Source organism: Eschrichtius robustus, chromosome 10, assembly GCF_028021215.1.
Source record: "Eschrichtius robustus isolate mEscRob2 chromosome 10, mEscRob2.pri, whole genome shotgun sequence".
Lineage (NCBI taxonomy): Eukaryota > Metazoa > Chordata > Mammalia > Artiodactyla > Eschrichtiidae > Eschrichtius > Eschrichtius robustus.
Genome location: NC_090833.1, coordinates 97,602,857 through 97,618,055, shown reverse-complemented (window position 1 = coordinate 97,618,055; position 15,199 = coordinate 97,602,857). Strand labels below are relative to the sequence as shown.

At 46.9% G+C, this 15,199-nt stretch overlaps 1 protein-coding gene and 1 non-coding gene across 3 annotated transcripts in view; both read right to left on the bottom strand.

Annotated features, from left to right (window-relative positions):
* ROR2 (receptor tyrosine kinase like orphan receptor 2) overlaps positions 1 to 4,080 on the bottom strand; it is a 216,956-nt gene extending 212,876 nt beyond the window's left edge. The window contains exon 1 of one of the 2 annotated variants that reach the window (XR_011075095.1): positions 3,298 to 4,080. Coding sequence is in view for 1 of the 2 variants with exons in the window: in XM_068551870.1 (XP_068407971.1) it covers positions 3,298 to 3,913 (616 nt within the window). In the remaining variant the exon portion in view is untranslated. The remainder of the gene's footprint in view (positions 1 to 3,297) is intronic. The other variant, XM_068551870.1, reaches the window with a different exon arrangement.
* Positions 4,081 to 14,902: 10,822 nt separating this feature from the next.
* TRNAK-UUU (transfer RNA lysine (anticodon UUU)) lies at positions 14,903 to 14,974 on the bottom strand. The gene has a single exon. It is a non-coding gene; the product is annotated as a tRNA-Lys (tRNA).
* Positions 14,975 to 15,199: the final 225 nt, after the last annotated feature.

The window sequence follows — 15,199 nt, the reverse complement described above, 5'->3', positions numbered from 1 at the left end:
AGGTTCCCAGGGAATGGACGAGATAAACACCAAAAGGCCCCTGACATCAATGAGCATTTTAGAAGATGGTTTTAAACCTTGGGGTCAGATAACAGTAGCCCACTTTCTTTTCCCTGACAACTTGGAATTGTATAATTACAGCTCTCCCTGGGAAAAGAGTTACAGAGTACACAGATTTCCTATACTTTTTAATCAGAGAAGTCAGAGTTCTGCAGATTAGGGAGGCCAAGGCTTTCACACCCAGTTCCCATTTCAATGATAATGATAACTTTCCACATCCTGGCCTCCCGTGGAATGCATTTTAAAGGAGCGCCACTTCTCCAGCTGAAACCTTGCTTTAGAAATCCCCCTTTAGGAGATTAATCTTCCCTACCTGTCAGACGGGCTGTTCCCCTACTCCTGCATTTCTATCCCATTGATCTCAGAAAAAGATTCCAAAGGATAGGCATTAAACCCAAACTCTGCCAGGCTTAAATGTCTCAGAGGTTAAACCGAGGCTAAAGAGACAAAACGTTCTCGGGGAACAAGTAATTCACTACAAATCACACCATAGCAGAGACTGACATACAAACAATAATTACGGCGGTATTTTGACCAAACAGTACAAAAACGGTTTAGCAATAAAAATAGAAATGTTATTTCACATTGCCTCGTAAATTTGCAGATCACTCTCACCAAAAACTACTCCTGGTAAACGCACCTTTTTAAACCCATGTTGCTTTTCTGCTTGCAAAACATTAAGCAGATTTCTTGTTAAGTTTTCTAACTGTGACTTGCTTTACTAATCAAGAGTTCAGCCTCACTGACTAGAGCCCCTCGATCACCTATCGCCATTTTTATAAACAGTTTAGTATAGCAGCTCACACGGAATGTCACATAGGGTCAGTGGTGGTCATTGTCTCCAGATGGCATTTTTATCAAGTAGATGTGAGGGTTAAACTTGCTCTCACTGTTAAACATTGAAAATTTTCAAATGTGTGATTCTTCTTTGCTTGGTACACAGCCATAATAAGAAAAACATGTTTCCTTACTATATAGTATATAAAAACTTTTCTTTTTCCATAAAGTCTTCTTATTCAAGATGTTTTCGTTTACTTACTTCCAAATGGATCACTATCATTATTTATTACCACCATCACTCCAGGGATCTGGGCCAGAAGTAAACACTGCACTGTCAAAATTGGGGTGGGGGGACCCCCAAACTCCCAGCCTAACCTACCCAGGTGGGCCACCGGTCCCAAATCAGGTATTTATCTCGTTAAGGAACAGAGTCTTCTATAAAAATGTAGAACTTAAAAATCCTTTTAGAATAACTTTTCCATGTTTTTACATAGTAACTTATGTTTTGTATATAAAATACACTCAAATTACAGGGATTCTTCTTTACAGCTGAAAATATGCCAAACGCTCGAATCTCCTGTAATCATAAAATTGTATTCATAGTTTTGAATATGATCATATTCTTTGAATTTCCAGCTAGCCTAGCATTCCAGAAGGAAGAGAATTATAAACAGCTTCCCTGCTCCCTCCCCTATAGAGATTACTATTATTTTACTGGAAAAAGAAAATTACCTCCACACAGGGTTCAAAAATTAATGAAAATGATATTGGATGGCTTTGTTCCTCAGAGATTTCTTAAACTCGACTGTAAACGACGGCAATGTTTCAACTACTCTGCGCTTTTAAAATGCGAGCAGCCTTTCCAGTCTTGTTACAACCTTTATTTAAGCAACAAACCTATCACCTTTTCTCACATCACCCACCTCCAACTCTTCCCTGACAAATGCAACTTAAACCGCCGCCGGGCATAAGTTTGCGAGGTACGGTTTTGCAGGGCAATTAATCCCCACGAGGTCACCACGCAGACGCTGTGCAAAAGCACGTCGAGTCGCCGGGAAAAGCCCCCTCTTCCCCCTCCCACAGCGCAGCAAATGCATCCCCTGACTCGAAAGGGGAGAGGGATTCTAGCGGGGTGAGGGGTGCAGAAATCCACAGGGATGTTGTTAAAACCCCAAAGACTGACTTAGAAGGTCTGGTTTACCTACCATTGCACATTACACCCTGAGCGGCTTATGCTTTAAGGAACAGCGACATAAATGCAAACCCCTTTCCCAAATCAACTAACCAGGGATGTGTGACGTAATCGGCTCTTGCTTAAACCCAAACGCCCCCCAGGAAAGGCTGCCCAGCATTCCTATATCGGAGGACTGGTCCCTGGAGCGCGCAGCTAGCAGCAGGATACGAGAAGAGCTGAGCCCCCTTCTCGCGCCTGTTGCCTTATTCTCACCTTCCTGCAGAAATGGAGCGGGAGCGGGAGCGGGGGCGGGGGGGTGGGGGGGGAAGCAATGCGTGGAGTGGAGACACTGAGACCCACTCACGTGTAAGGGGCGGCTCACGGATTTCTGGGACGTGAGGCGAACCCCCTCAGCCTCCAAACCTGGAGGCCCCGCCGCGGCAGGGTGCGGGAATCTGGCGAGGGGTGCAGGCCAGGGGTGCCCCGGGGTTCGGGACGGCTTGGCCCCCCCTAGGGCGGTCCCCCCAGGTTCTCCCCGAACTGGCGGCAGCTCTTGCGCGCCCCGCGGTCCACGCCGCCCAAGATCGCGCGACCCTCGAGGAAAACGCCACCCGGGAGCCGGGCCCGCCCCTCCAGCCTGCCCGAAGGAGGCCAGGTCCCCAGCAGCCGAAAGGCCGCCCGGGGACCCCAGGCACAGGAAATGCCGCTTCGGCCACCTCCCGGCGGTGGGGGAGGGGGTGAGGGGCCAACAAAAGGGAAGCCAAATCCCCTTTCAACCAAGCGGCGGGGATAGGGAGCCCCCTTCCCCGAGCCTCGTCCCACCGCGGCGCCCGCCCTGGGGAGATCTCGGCTCAGAGGGGGGCGCCGCGGGCCAGGAGCCCTGGAAGGGAACCTCGGGGAGCAGGGCCGAGTCAAGGTCCTGGGAACCTCGGACACGTCTGCGGACCCGGGGCCCGGCCGCATTCACACTCACGACCCTCAGAAACCCCCGGCTAGGGGCTCCCCGCGGGCGCGGGCGCCGCCCGCCCCGGCCTCTGGAAACACTTAGTCGTCCCCAGAGCGCGCCTTATTGAAAGCAGCCCCGCGCGGCGGGGCGCGGGCAGGGGAGCGGGGCCGAGGCGTGTGCGGAGGGGCCCAGTCAGGCGCCCCTCTCTCGGGAGCAGCGGCGCCGGCGCGGCGGCCCGGGCAGAATCACGAAGGAAGGGAAACACGCACGAGACGAAAGCCCCGTGCCCGCGCACGGAGGAGGTGCGCCCAGGCAGGCGCGGACCGGCTGGTCCTACCTGAGGTCCCGGACACGCAGAGCAGGAGAACGGCGGCCGCCCAGACGGCTGGGACGCACAGCAACGGCAGCGCCAAGCCCCGGGCCATGCCGCGGGCCGTGGGGGCCGGGGCGCTGGGACCGGCGCGGCGCGGGGTCCGGGCGCCACCACCCCTGTCGGCCGCGCGTCCGCTGCCCTTTCTCCCGGGCACTTTGCGAGTTGGTCCCTTTCGAGGAACTCGTGGTCCTCCTCCTCTCCCGACCGGGATGCGCCTCTCGGCTCCGGCCGCCTGGACAAGCGCGGGGGGCGGGAGTGGGCGAGCAGGGAGGCAGGGTCCCAGGCTCGCCCGCCCCGATGGGCAGAGCGAGGCCGGCGCCGGCGCCCCCTGCCGGAGGGACACGCCTGCGGCGGGCGGGGCGCGCGGGCCGCTGGGGGCCTGGACCGGGGGCCGCAGCTCAGTCCCCGGACGTGCCTCCCGCTCCCGCCCTCGGGCCTGCTCCTCGGGACGCTTGGCCGCAAAGTTGGAGCCTTGGGGGCGTACAGCCAGACCTCGGGGGGGGGGCTCCCCTCGCCGCAGAGACGCCCGGGGCAGTTGGCACCCATCTTTAGGGGGCGGGACCCCCGGGGTCCTGGTCATAAATCTGTAACTCAGGACGACACTGCGCCCCGCCAGCCGACACCGGGGCAAATCAAAGAGCCACCCGGTCCCAGAAACTGGCGGCGCGGGAGGAAGAGAAGCAGAACGTTCAAGGAAAGAAACAGGCCGCGTTCCCGCCGGCGACTCCCGGCCCCTCCTCGCCACGCTGCGCCCGGTGGGGACAACTTCGTCCCTCCAAAATGCTCAGAAACTGCTAAGAGTGGAGCTGCGTGGAGGGAGCTCTCGGGAGCGCGATGCTATTTGAAGCCACCGCGGCTTTGGGTTTACTGTTAAAAGCAAATTGTGTAATTTTACCCATTAAAGGCCACTATTTGTTCTCTGCAGAGCCTCAGAACATGCAGAAGTAATTTGCTTCACTTGTAAAAGACATTTTGAACGCAATTCAAATAGCATATTTTCTTGCTTATTCTTGGTTTTGCTTAACACATGCAAAGGTCTGGAATTGGAAGGCCTGACTCTCCTGTTTGTAACTTAGGAATTTTCTTTGTTTTTGCTCTCTTGGAGAAAGGATTCGGAACCTCCAGGGGCTCAGTTGTTTGTTTTGTGCGATTTATCTTTTAACTGATTATCGAACAGTTTGTTTGGCGCTTTTGCGCAAACACCATTTCCTGCGAGTGGCGTGAATTCGGGAGAGACCTGGCCTTGGGTGCCAGACCCGCAGACCCCTGAGCTTTCCCCCCTGGAAATGCCCTTCCACCGCCTCACACATGGCAGGAAATAAAAGTCCTCTTGCTGTGGTCTGCTGACAACGTGACTGAGCCAGCCCCGCCCGTTACGCCTGTTCAAATTATTTAGGCCTGTCTGTCTCTGCCGAAGCTATTTGGGGGAACATCCCACACAGTTCTCATTCCTAAAGCAGATGAAGGACTCTTACTCTGACTGGCCAGGGGCGGCCAGGGATCCAGGGCAGAGTGGGAGAAGATGGTAAAATCATTATCCAGCTCCAGCGCCCCGCACACAGCTGCTACTCCGGCCGCCGCTGGTGCGGGTCTGAACTGCGGACCGCTCTCCCCGGTGTTGTGTGAGGACTGCCAGGTGTTTATCTTTGGGTGTTTCCTCCCTTTTCTTCCCCTGGGGGCCCTCAAGGATGCTTTACGAGTAAATAAGGCTTTAAGAGTTGGTCTTGAAGCACTAGTTCCAGACCCCTCCATTCCGGATTTAATGAAAAACAGACAGAGGGCAGAGAAAGGTCCTATGCGCCTTGCCTTCAAAAACCGGTTGATCAGCAAAGCTTTGTCCTTTTCGTGGACCTGCGCCCCTTTTGCTTTCCACTGCATATGCTTGAGGTTGTCCTTCCAGAACCATTGGGTGAGCAGCTCTGCCACATTCTTGGTGTGAACTTTGGGGAAATGACCTAATCATGCTTCAGCCCCCCATCTGTCTGCAATTTTCACATGACTGGGTTCCCCACCTGACCCGACAGTTTAACCAGTGACATGTATTTTTGCTGACGGTTTCTTGGGTGGGGTCAGAAATGGGGGTTATATCACACATGATTTCTTAAAGCTTTTTAAAAATCATCTTTTCAGGATTTCTCTTTCCCCAAAATATCCCTACCTATAACTCTGGCCTGCTCTCCCCAACCTCCCCCTCACTCCCTCCTTTCTCCCCTTTCTACAGGTTCAGAACTGAGGGATAAACGCAATAAGTTTACACCTATAAATGGGTAGGGTTGAAATACGCATTTTCTAAATAGTTGGCAGAATGTGGCTTAGATCCCAAGCCAGATTGGACCTACTTATTCCCTCCCACATGTATTAGCTATTGATTGCTGCATTACAAGTCACCCTCAAACCTAACAGCTTAAAACAGTACACATTTATTATTTCACATACTTTCCATAGGTCAAGAATTCAGGAGAGGCTTAGCTAGGCCTGGTTCAGGGTCTGCAATGAGGCTGCAGTCAGATGTCAGCCAGGGCTGCATCATCCGAAGGCTTCACTGGGGCAGGAAGGTCTTCACAAGGTGGCTTGCTCACATGCCTGGCAAGTTAGTGCAGGGTGTGGGCAGGAGGGCCTCTGTTCCTGGCCACACAGACCTCTCCCCAGGGCTCCTTGAGCATCCTCACAACATGGCGCCTGACCTCCCCCAGAGTGAGAGCCAGGTGGCAGCAGCAGAGCCTTTTATAACTCAGCCTTGGAAGTCACGTGCAGTCATTTCCACAGTATCTTGTTGGTTTTGCAGGCCAGACCTCTTCGTTGTAGGAGGAAACTGTATGGAGGCATGTATACCAGAAGACCGATTACCACATCATGTACCTTGAACACAGCCATGCTGTCCCCAGGACAGGCAGTAGGCAAGAGGGAGAGGAAATGATCATGGTGTGAGCCAGCAAGAGTAACAGGAAGAAGCCAGGCACCCTTTGAAGACCACGAGCAAGGAGCCATGCAGATATCTGGGCGAAAGCATTCCAGGTGCAGAAATGGGCCAGTGTGAAGGCTTCAAGACCAAGGAGTCCCGGGGTATCTGAAGAACAGTCTATTGACCATTTGTATACCTTCTTTTGTGAAATGTCTGTTTAAATCTTCTGCTCATCTCTTAACTTCTTATTTTTGAGTTTTAAGTGTTTTTTTAATATGTTCTGGATATAAGCCCATTTCAGGAAGATAAAGATTTGGACATAGATAATATTTTCTCCCAGCCTCTGATGTGTCTTTTAACGTTTTTTACAATATCTTTTCATAAGCAGCAGTTTCTCATTTTGATGAAATTCAATTTAATCAATTTTTTGCTTTTATGGGTCGTGCTTTTTGAGTCTCAGTAGATGCTAGCTCCAACCAAAACAATCAGTGAGAATCTGGAGTGTTTGAGCATACCAAACTTTACTGCCCTAATGTGAAAAGTTGATAACTACAGTTCACAGGCTTCCGCCCACTGGGCTTTTGTGGGGAGCACATGCAAACTAGTGCAGTGAGATTGTCACTTGCTCATTTTTCTTTTCACTTGGGACATCCTCAACTGAATTGTACACTTCTCTGACAGCAGCACGTGATACAAAAATTAAGTGCAAAACAAGATAAATAACAAAACTTGTAAAACAAGATGGCTCCATTTCCTCACTCCACACTGAGTCCACACAAATAGCTCAGCCATGGTCAGCTGGGACCCCTAGACTATGAAACCCGGTGGACATCTTTGTTTCTCTCTTTCTCAGCCTCTCTGCAGCACTTTATCCCGGACCACTCCTTCTGGAAAACACGTTTCCCCTTGGCTTTATGACACCAAGCTCTCCTGGTTCCACTGCTACTTCTTTAGGCTTTCCTCATTTTCTCCTTTGTTACTCAACCTCTCCACTTGGCAGTTATGCTGGGCACGGTCCTAGACCATACTCTCTTCTCACTCCACACTCCCAAATGAGAAATCTCTTCCAAGCTCATGGCTTCAGCTGCCACCTATACGCCTGGCAACTCCTAAACGTACACATCCAACCTGAACTATTCCCCTGACCTCCAGCCCTACATTTTCAATCGTCTCCTTGGCATTTCCACTTGGCTGTCCCAGTGGCACCTCAAACTAAAGTTATCCAGCTTGAACTTGTGATCTACATCCCCCAAACCCTGAACTCTGCCTCAAACCTAGTCTTTTTCCTAAATTCCCTCCCTCATGCAATGGTATCCATGTACCTCTATAAGACAGAAGCCTAGGCCCTGCCCTTGACATCTCCCTACCTCCACCCCATTGCTACATCCTATTGGTTTTACCTTCTGGATGCCTTCTGTCTGCTGTCCTCCATCACCATTGCCATCACCATAACTCAAGATAATAACACCTTTACCTAGATAAGAGCCTCCATACCAGTCTCCCCATTTCTACTATCACCCAGCTTCAGTATGCTTTCCACACACGTATATGGAAAGATCTTTCAAACTCAAGTCTAACCAAGTTGCTGCCCAATAGCTTGCTACTGCTCTTAAGTCAAAGACTGAAAACTTTACGTTACGTAAAGGGCCTGACCCCAAACAAATGCCCAGCCTCATTCTACACCATGCTATCTTTGCTCTTACTTTCCAGCCATTTTGGTCTCTCATTTCCTCAAAAACACAAAAAGCATCAGGCTCCCTTCCACGTGGGGACTTTCCACGAGCTGTTCTTTCTGCTTGGAACGTGCTCTCCCTGACTTCCTTCCCTTAGGTAGCATTTACTCCTCCCTTCAGCTGTCACTTCCTCAGGGACACCCCTCCTATCACCATCATCTCACGATGGATCAAGGCTCCATGTAGACAGAGGACCTAGGACCCCACCTGGAGGCACACATCACAGTTATAATCTTACCCATATGATGCAAGCTGACATGATTAGGTCGATTTTCCCTATCGATCTGAACCTCCATAAGAAACAGGCTGGTGTATTTTCACCAATGCCTGAGATGTGATAGCAGCATATACGGGAGGGAGGGAGAGAGGGAGGGAAGGAAGGAGGAAGCAAGGCAGAAAAACTCTGATGTGTTGAACGCTGATTTAACAATAAATTCCTTCATTTACCAGCCTACTGCCTTTCTCTCTAATGTGTAGCAAATCTTTATAAAATAATGCTAGCAGTTTCTCCATTTCACACTTACATGACTGAATAATTTTTTTATGGGTCTATCCCAAAATTACACATCCCTCCCAAACTATAGTGGTTTTATAAAGTATATTTTACTATAGTGGTTTTATAAAGTATATCTTATCTCAAACCATTTATGTCTACATACAGCTTAGGTAGGCTTTTTTGTTCCCAAAAGTTCAGATTCAGGTACGATGAAACAAAGATTCCAGTTTCCACCACTAACTACAAGCTTTAGAAGTTCTAAATCTTGAGCACAATCATTAAAACAAAGAAACTTTATCTTAAATTTCCAATCTTTATGTCAAGAAATGGGGGCAGTAGAAAGAGACTGACAGGAATTAATCTCTTCCTTTGTAGTTTATCATTTTGCATGGCAGTGACTCCCACCTGGCAGGGGGTCATCTCAAGAAGGCCCACTACTGGTTGAAGCTCAAGCCTTTATCTCCTTAATCATGCTGAGAAGGTTTTTCTTCCCAGGACAGCAAATGCATGGCGTCTTTCCAACACCAATTCTTCAATGATCCAGAGAGCAACTGGGAATCCCATGATTTGACTCTATTCTGACACTCACTACCAGTAGTTAACATCAGACTGCACAGGTTAGGGACCCAGTCCCACAAGAAACCCTCACGTCAGATACCCGTCTCAGGTACTGGGTGCTCAAGATACCTACTCTTCTGCCAACTTGGCTACAATGCGGGGAGGTTCCCACACCCCCCTCCTCAGGTTTAATAATTTGCCAGAATGGCTCACAGAACTCAGGAAAGCACTTTAATTAATATTTCCAGTTTATTATAAAGCATACAACTCAGGAACAGCCAAATGGAAGAGATGCATAGGGCAAGGTATAAGGGGGGTTGCGTGGCACTTCCATGCCCTCCCTGGGTGCACCACCCTCCCAGCACCTCCACATATTCACTAACTTGGAAGTTTTCCAAGCCCTTTCATTTAGGGGGGGTTTACAGATGTTTCACTACATAGGCATGATTGACTAAATCATTGGCCTTTGGTGATTGAATTCCACATCTAGCCCCTCTTCCCTCTGCAGAGGTTGGGGTGGGAGGCAGGTGGGGGCTGGGAGTGGGTGACTCTTTAATCATGCCTTGGTTGGTCTTTCCGGTGACCAGCCCCCATCCCAAAGCTCTCTAGACCCCTCCGAAAGTCAGTCACCTCATGAACATAAACTCAGGTATGGTTGAAGGGGTTCATTGTGAATAACAAAAGACACTTCTGTCACCCAGATTTCAAGGGTTCTAGGAGCTCTGTGCCAGGCACCAGGGACAAAGATTATACCACATTATACCAAATTATACCATACATGTGGTTAGAATATTTTTTCCTAACAGGGCAATTAAAAATAATAGTCCATTCTTTTTTTGAAAAGAAAAGTCAATAAAACCAAGAAGTATTTAAATCATCATGGTCACAACAATAGGATTATTGGATGAAAGTACTAATATTGCTAAGGTTCTTGTTCAACAATATTCCATGCCTAAAATATCTTCCAAATCCCCTTTAAAAATAATTTATTTCTCAGTCTTAAAAGCAAATGTAGAATCTCTATCCCTTATGAGTCAACAGTTATTAGTCTTATTGTCTGTGCTTATATATCCAGTGCCTCTCCTATGTAACAGAGTCTCTGGAATACATAGAAAATTGTCCTGATTCCACTAGTTCAAGCTTCTGGAAGCCTGAGACCTACATTCAGCTGTCTTACATTCAGCCCACTGGTTTTGGTGTATGTTATGGGTTGAATTGTGTCCCCTAAAAGATGGTGAAGTACTAATTCCAGCCACTAGTACCTGTGACCGTGATCTTATTTAGAAATAGGGTCTTTTCAGATGATCAAGTTAAGAAGAGGTCATCAGGGTGGGCCCTAATACAAGTATGACAGTGTCCTTCTAAAAAGGGGAAATTTGGACACAGGGACAGACACGTAGAGAGGGAAGACATACTGGGGAGATTGGAGTTATGTTGCCACAGCCAAGGAAGCTGGAGTGAGGCCTTCAGAGGGATCCTGGTCCGGCTGACACCTTGATCTTAGACTTCGGCCTCCAGAACTACGAGACAAAAAATTCTTGTTTGAGCCTCCCTGCCCTGGTGGTTTGTTGCAGCAGTCCCAGGACGCTAATATAATGTAATACGTGGGTGCAGCCCAGACGTAGTCCTTTCAAATTACTTACTATTAATTATAAAAGTATTAAACACAACCCAAGATTGTCCAATATAAAAGTATCTAAACTAGGGCTTCCCTGGTGGCGCAGTGGTTGAGAATCTGCCTGCCAATGCAGGGGACACGGGTTCGTGCCCCGGTCCGGGAAGATCCCACATGCCGCGGAGCGGCTGGGCCCGTGAGCCACAATTACTGAGCCTGCGCGTCTGGAGCCTGTGCTCCACAGCAAGAGAGGCCGCGATGGTGAGAGGCCCGCGCACCACGATGAAGAGTGGCCCCCGCTTGCCGCAACTAGAGAAAGCCCTCGCACAGAAACGAAGACCCAACACAGCCATAAATAAATAAATTAATTAATTTTTTTAAAAAAAGTATCTAAACTAGATGAAATATACACACACACACACACATTTCCTGTGTTAGAGGAAGAAGACCACAGTGCCTTCTCCTCCATGAGGGAGTGAGTGCTAGTTCAGCGATTGCTTCATCCATGTGAATGCTCTTGCTTTCTGGGAGGGGGGTAGGAGGACCAGAACTGGATCCACTCCAAGGGCTGTCATCAGAGCGAGATTCAGAGCTTCCAGGAAAGACTTGATCTTCCAACTTTAGGCGAGTAGAGCAGCAGCGTGCAGCCCCTTGGAGGGAGCAGTGTTTTCATGCTTAGGAAATCCTGGTACACTGGTGCTAGATGTGGTGGGTGCTCTGCAACCCCTCCCACAAGGTGTTACAGGTCTAACAGAGGTGCAAATGAAACCACCCTGGTACTTCAGTGCTGCAAGATGTGGTGGCTCTCTCTGGGATTAGGCAGTCCTCAAATGTGAGCTGATGGGGTGTTGTGGCCAGAACAGGAGCTGAGGGTCATAATTCCCTCACAGTTCAGAAGGCCAGTAGCAGGATGATGTACACAATGTCCAGTCTCTCATCATCCCAGAATGGCACACAGCCATTCTCCTTTTTTACTGAGACTTTGGGAGGGCATCAGGGATACCCACCTGAATGTATGACAATGGGGCTCTTGTGGACATGAGAGTGGCTTTGCCAAGGCAGGAAGATAAATACCTTGTCTGTCAGCTGGAGTTGCATACCAGTGTCAATAGTACCTGGAAACCCTGGGAAGTTGAGGCAGAGAATCGCCCTGGAAGGGTAATTGGGAGAGAAGCACTGCAGACAATCCTGTTGGTCTCTCCTATAACAGGCAGTCAACAGAAAAGTCAACATAAATGGCCAGTACACAAAGAAAAACAAATATTTAACTGACTAGTAATCAGAGAAATGCAAAATGAAGTAAAATCTCATTTTTGATCTGGCAAGAACTTTAAGAGAAAACGATACCCCCAATCATTGTGGTATCCAGCCATTTTGAAGGGTAACCCAGCAGGATTTATTAAAATTTGATGTGTGTGCCTTATGACCTAGCCATTTAGTTCTCTGTATACAGAGTTAAGGAGAGGAGTTGTACTGTTTATTGCAGAATTTCACTTATCTCTTGCCACATAGATAGCTTAAACACTTAATAGCTTAAAACACTTAATAGCTTAAAACACTTAATAAACCCCAACACTTAATAGCTTAAAACAACAATTCATGATTAGCCCTCAAGGTTCTATGGGTCTAACTGAGCTCAGCTGGATGAGTTTCCATTGGGGTGTAGGACACTGAAGGCTCAACTGGATTAAACATCCAAGATGGCTTCTTCACTTACATGTCTGGCACCTTTGTGTTCTTCCACTTGGCCTCTGTCTCCAGGGGAAGTGTGGGGTATGTCCTTCTCCAAGGCCTCTGTGGGATGGCCTCTCTCTCTTCAGAAGGGTATTGGATCTCTTACGCTGCGGCCAGCTCCAAAGACCACAGAAGTGAAAGCTGCCGGTCTTTCCTAAGGCTTAGTCCTAGAGCTATTACAGCACCAATTCCCCTGCATTCTATTGGCTACAGTAAGTCACAATGTCAGATTCAGTGTGGGAGGGGACTTTGTAAGGACATGAAAACCTGGAGGTGTACTTTATTGGGAGCCATCTTTGGAGACTAGGCACTAATACCTATAGCATTATTTGTCATAGCAAAAAATTAGAAATCACCTAAATATCTGTAAATAGGGAAATTCTAAATGAACATATACATATGTATATTTCCCACAATATTGAACTGCAGTTTAACACAATGAGATAGAGCTACATATACTGACAGATAGACCTTCACGACATGTTAAGAGAAAAAAGCAAGTCACAGAACAATACAAGCAACATAGGATTTTTTGTAAAATAATAATAATAAAACAATAATCCCATACCCAATCTGTACTATATAATTGCATATTATAAGGACTTGAAGGATACAATTGAAACTGTTAACAGTGCCTGTCTGTGGGGAAGAAGAAATGAGATTGGGGTAAAAGTCACGGGTAAGTCGTATCCATGATTCCAAGTGTTTCCTTATTTCCCTCACAATGATGTCTACCCTCAATTCACAGAAAACTGAAAGTACAACATTGAGCACAGATAAGATTTGTGGAACAAGGCTCTGTCTTTTCTACATTCCTCAGTGTGCCCCAAAGACGAACGACAGAGAATGAGTCCTCACCCAAGCCTTTGCCTTGAGCCCCTCAAGCACAAGAATTGAACATCTTTGTTCCTCCACCCTAGGGTCAGGAATTTCTGAAAATAAACCTCATAAATGGACTTGACTTTAGTCAATGAAACTAGTAGGAGGTAAGATTGATGTGCAAGTTTCAAACTTATAACTTCTTATCAACCGTTCTCCATGCGATGAAAATTGCACCAGCACAGATTTTGTGCACACACTGGCAGATGAAGTGTGTCACGCTGCACTGTTTGTGTGGAGGATGAGAGTAGCACTGTGACTTAGGCTAACCACCACAGAACCGACCTACTGTGCTGGCCATAGAGGCAGAGCGATGAACAGCAATGTCGTCTAGATTTGCCTGGGTTCAAATCTGGCTCTTCTATTCACATGCCCTCGGGTTTCTGTCAGGGTTGAGTTGTTGGCACACAGTAACTCTTAGGAAAAAGTAATTATCATCTGTTGCTGGGTTCAACCTTGTTAAGATATTATTTAAACCAGTATTAATCAAAGTAGAGTAGCTGGTCAGAAAACAAATCTTTATGTGGGGATAAAAAAAGAGTTAAATCAATGTTACTCAAAAAATAGCTGGTCTGTGAACACATTATCAGGTCTATGACAAGATAAGGAGCTTATGCTAGAAAGTAAACCAATGTAAAAAACTTTCTTCAACAAGAAACTCTTACTATTAAAAAAAAAAAGCTATTAGCTGAACTGAACAGTGTGCTTAGCGGCATAATTGACGTACATTCTGGCATAAGCTCCTAACTTTGTAGCACAGTGGTACACAGACCAAACTTTGAGTAGCACTGATTTAAATCTTCTTTATTCCTTTTATTTTGCTTATTTTTAAATTGCAGAGTAGTTTATTTACAGTATTATATTAGTTTCAGGTGTACAGCATAGTGATTCCATATTTTTATAGATTATGCTCCATTTAAAGTTATTACAAAATAATGGCTATATTTCCCTGTGCTCTACAATGTATATTTGTTGCTTATTTATTTTATACATAGTAGATTGTATCTTTTAATTCCCTACCCCATCTTTTCCCTTCCCTCTTCCCTTTCCCCACTGGTATCCACTAGTTTGTTTTCTATATCTGTGAGTCTGTTTCTGTTTTGTTATATACATTCATGTTTTTATTTTTTAGATTTCACATATAAGTGATAGCATACAGTGTTTGTCTTTCTCTGTCTGACTTATTTCACTAAGCGTAATGCCCTCAAGGACTATCCACATTGTTGCAAATAGCAGAATTTCATTCTTTTTTATGGCTGAGTGATAGTCTGTGTGTGTGTGTGTGTGTGTGTGTGTGTGTGTATACCACATCTTCATCCATTATCTATTAATGGACACTTGGGTTGCTTCCATATCTTGGGTATTGTAAATAATGCTGCTGTGAACACTGGGGTGCATGTATCTTTTCAAATTAGTGTTTTCAATTTTTTCAGATATATACCCAGGAGTAGCATTGCTGGATCATATGGTAGTTCTATTCTTGTTTTTTTGAGGAACCTCTGCACTGTTTTCCATAGTGGCTGCACCAATTTACATTCCCACCAGGAGTGTATAAGACTTCCCTTTTCTCCACATCCTTGCCAACATTTGTTATTTATAGACTTTTATTTATTTATTTATTTGGCCACATTACATGGCTTGCGGGATCTCAGTTCCCCAACCAGGGATCGAACCTGGGCCACGCAGTGAAAAACCCAGAACCCTAACCACTAGGCCACCAGGGAACTCCCTATGTGTAGACTTTTTGATGACAGTTCTTTATTCTTACTTATTTTTTGTCTGCTTGATTTATCAGTGTCTGAAAGAGGCTTGTTTATACTATGATTGTGATTTTGTAAATTTGTCTCTATAATTATGTTTTGCCTTTTGTATTTCTCAGTGATGTTGTTAGGTATACAGAAGTTTCTGATAATTTTATGTAGTTAGACTACAGTTTGTTTTGTCACTGT